The sequence below is a fragment of the Ipomoea triloba genome, chromosome 1, assembly GCF_003576645.1.
Source record: "Ipomoea triloba cultivar NCNSP0323 chromosome 1, ASM357664v1".
Taxonomy (NCBI): Eukaryota; Viridiplantae; Streptophyta; class Magnoliopsida; order Solanales; family Convolvulaceae; genus Ipomoea; species Ipomoea triloba.
Genome location: NC_044916.1, coordinates 29,154,132 through 29,158,038, shown reverse-complemented (window position 1 = coordinate 29,158,038; position 3,907 = coordinate 29,154,132). Strand labels below are relative to the sequence as shown.

At 35.0% G+C, this 3,907-nt stretch overlaps 1 protein-coding gene across 1 annotated transcript in view; it reads left to right on the top strand.

Moving 5' to 3' along the window:
- The first annotated feature begins 3,270 nt into the window (after positions 1–3,270).
- LOC116012089 (transcription initiation factor IIB-2-like) overlaps positions 3,271–3,907 on the top strand; it is an 861-nt gene continuing 224 nt past the window's right edge. The window contains exon 1 of the mRNA XM_031251559.1: positions 3,271–3,556. Coding sequence (XP_031107419.1) covers positions 3,271–3,556 — 286 coding nt within the window. The remainder of the gene's footprint in view (positions 3,557–3,907) is intronic.

Below are 3,907 nucleotides of genomic sequence, written 5' to 3'. Positions count from 1 at the left end.
GGGGGGGGGGGGGGGGGGGGGGGGGAGAGTAGGGTTGCATGTGGCTGTTTTTAGTTGTGGTGGTGGTGGGTGGGTTGTTTTCCGCGGCATGCTGCTCCGGTGCAGCGGGGTGGTGGTGGTAGGGTTTGTGGGTGTTTTTTTGGGATGTTTTTTTTTCGAATTATTATTATTATTGGTTTCAGTGTGTTAGGATCAGTGTTTCTTTCTTTCTTTCTTTCTTTCTTCTTCTTTTATTTATTTATTTTTTTGTAGTTTTTTGTTAGTTTTTTTTTTCGGCTTTTAGGTGTTAATGGCTAAATGCTGTGAATGTGTTTTTTTTTTTCTTTCGGTGGTGGGGTGGGGTGGGGTGGGGGGTTCAGTTCGTGCTGCTGCATTTTGTAGGCTTTTGTTTTTTCTTTTTCTTTTTCTTTTTCTTTTGTTATTCAATTTTTTCTTGCTTCCATGTTATCTGATTTCAGTAATTTTAGCCTATTTTCATATAATAGAGCTCCTTTCACTTATGTTTTTAATCCAACCAATATAAACAGAACTGTGTTCTGGTATACTACAAGGAATAAACATCATGATTGACTTAACTTTATATGACCATATATGTGCAAAAATATTGGACATTTTGCATTTTTGCAATCCATGTAGTCTTTAGCTATGCGAGCCTGGAACCAATTTTTTTGTCATGCTATTATTAGATTGACAATTTCAAGCTTGATGAATAGATTTTCTCTACTGTGGGAACTTATCAAGGTATTACTACTTTGACAGAATAATGGTCTGAACAGTAAAGCCATCTTTATGTATTATGTTGTAAGGATATGTGCTAGTTTATATATATATATTTTTAATTTGAAATTTAGATTACATGTATTACTAGCTAAAATTATACGGATTCTAGTTTTAGTTTCTCGGTGTAAATAGTTGCACTTAGAAGTTGATTCGCTTGTTCTTTATACTGGCGCCCTTTAAGTTTTCTGTTCCGATAAATCGAATAATTATACCCTCCTAAGTTCTAAATCATTGTTACTAGTGGGCATGTATCTACTATAAGTTACATACCCTCCTCTCCATTTTCCCGCTGTTTTTTTTCTCAAGGGAAGATATAGATATTGTATGGATTGATGAAATTGAAATAAATTTACATTTAGGTAACCTGGATTTCCATTTGTTGTAACTACCTGAGACCCTTACATTTGTACACTTACGATGACAAGTCAAACGAACTAGTTTTGTCCGAGGAGAATTTATGTATCAGTTGCTAAAGTGTTCATAATATTAGGTGAAGATAAGGATGTTCGCAAGGATTTTCAAGAATGGATGACTCCAAAGGAATCCTCCAAATGAAGTAAGAGAGATTGCAGGGTCTGATCACATGGCGATGGATGTCTAGGCCTGTCGAGCTTTTTGTTAATCTTCTCAGCATTGCTGACATGTATTGGCAAATTATATCATGGAACTTTCATGGTTCACATTATTTGTGTACTAAAAGTTCATTATTTGGTATACTATCAAATAATGGGCATATAGTACACAAATAATGTACATTAAAAAATGAACCTAATGTATTTAAAATATACATTTTTATTATATTAAAAATGTACATCTTATCAGTAGTCTACCTTACAAGGTGAACCATGGTCCATGATATATAATTGGAAGTATCCTAATAGATATTGATATCACATTTCACATACCTACTACATGCTATCGAAATAAATTTTTAAATTCTTGTTTGTCACTTGACGTATATCTAAAATATTCAAATTTCGTAGACACAAAGAGAGTTAGACACGCAACAAAAATGGGCTTGGGATAGTGGCGAGATGAATTCATTGTGACTCTCAAGATGTGGTGCATTAGATCAATAATGATATTGGCTTGATGGGTTCGATCAGGATATTATATGAAAGTGCAAGAAATGAATTTCGAGAAACTGGGAAGTCAAGATTAGTCACGTGCCAAGAGAGAATAACTTTGTTGTTGATTGGCTTGCTAAACTTACCCTTACGAAACGATGTGACTGGATTGAGGTTATGAAGCCACATGATGAGATGATGAGTCGGCTTGAGTTTGAGAAAGTGCAAATTACTCTCCTTAAGAGGAGCCATGAGAGCTAGCCTTGCTTCTAGCTAGGGTTCCCGTCACTCGCAGCCGTCGATTTCTCTTTTTCTTATTCTACATATATGGCCTGTTGTCTCTCTAAAACCCGACTTCTTCCCTCTTCTCAACCAAAGTTTGAGCTGCTTAATCAACTTTAACATGAAAGAAATTAAAAATAAAAATAAAAATTAGCTTTAAACAAAAAAAAAAAAAAGAAAAAAAAGGGAGAAGGCTATGAAGAATTTTTATAAAAAAAAAACTCTACGAATACATTTAAAAATGAGTCACACTTGTGTGAGACCTTCTCACGGATCTTTGACCGTAAGACGAGTCGGGTCGAGTCATATTAATATGAAAATGTATTACTTATATGAAAAAATATAATATTGATCAGGAATAAAATATTTATTTATTTATTTTTTCTGAAAATCAGGAATAAAATATTTATTACTTATAAATGAAAGTATAAATGTAATACTTTTACATNATGTAAAAGTATTACATTTATACTTTCATTTATAAGTAATAAATATTTTATTCCTGATTTTGGCAAATGTTTGTTACTTATAAAAGAAAATGTAATACTTTTAAATCAAAATGTAAAAGAATTACAATTTCTCATATAAATAACAAATATTTTATTCTGATTAGTATCACACTTTCGTGTATAAATATTACATTTTAATTTTCAAAGATTCGAAATACAATTTAACACAATTTTTTACCTATTAAAAATTAGTTAGGAAGAATTTAAAAAATGATTACTCTCTCAACAGAATTAAGAAAAAAAAATAAAATTAAACTCTCAACGGTCAACGGATTAATTTATCCGTTGAGAGTCGTTGTGTTCAAAAATTTGATATACCCGCCAGTCCGCCACTCGCCGCCGATCTCTCTTATTCGATATATATAGACCCTTGACGCCGCTTCTGCCAGTTTACTTCTCCTCTCCCATACCAATTACCAAAGACAGCTTGGTAAGAGAGAGAGAGGGAGAGAAGATAAAAAACAACAAAAACCTTCTTCCCCCTTCTGTCTCTCTCTAGACTATACATAAATATATTCATATACTTGTTTCTCGATATATATCTATATATACATATATATAAATAAACCACCGAGCACCGATTGCTGCGTTCTAGGGTTTTTCTGTTTGGGAATTCAATCGGATCTGAACTTATGGCTGACTCTTACTGTTCGGACTGCAAGAAGAACACGGAGGTGGTGTTCGACCACGCCGCCGGGGACACTGTCTGCTCCGAGTGCGGGCTCGTGCTTGAATCCCGCTCCATCGACGAGACATCTGAGTGGCGTACGTTTGCTGATGATTCTGGTGATCACGACCCGAACCGTGTTGGAGGACCCGTTAACCCCTTGCTCGGCGATCTTGGCCTCTCCACCGTTATTTCCAAGGGTCCGAATTCTAATGGCGACGCTTCTGTCGCCCGCTTGCAGAATCGGGGCGGTGATCCTGACCGAGCACTCGTTATGGCTTTCAAAGCCATAGCTAACATGGCTGATTGGTCGGTCTCTCAAATACATATGTATTTTATATAATTTACTCGGTGGTTTTGAGGTAAAATCTTCCGAGGTTTTAATTGAGTGCTGAACAAAATCGGCAATGAGATCAAAACTCAAAACAGTAGCTCAGAGATTAACTGATGATAAATGTTGCTAATTAAATTGGTAATCAGGCCAAATTGAAATATGGCATTCGATAATTTGAATCATCTTAGTCCATCTAAGTCCACCTACGGGCTGTGGTTATAAAATATCATAATTTGCCTTTGTAGATCATAAATATTAATTTTGGGGT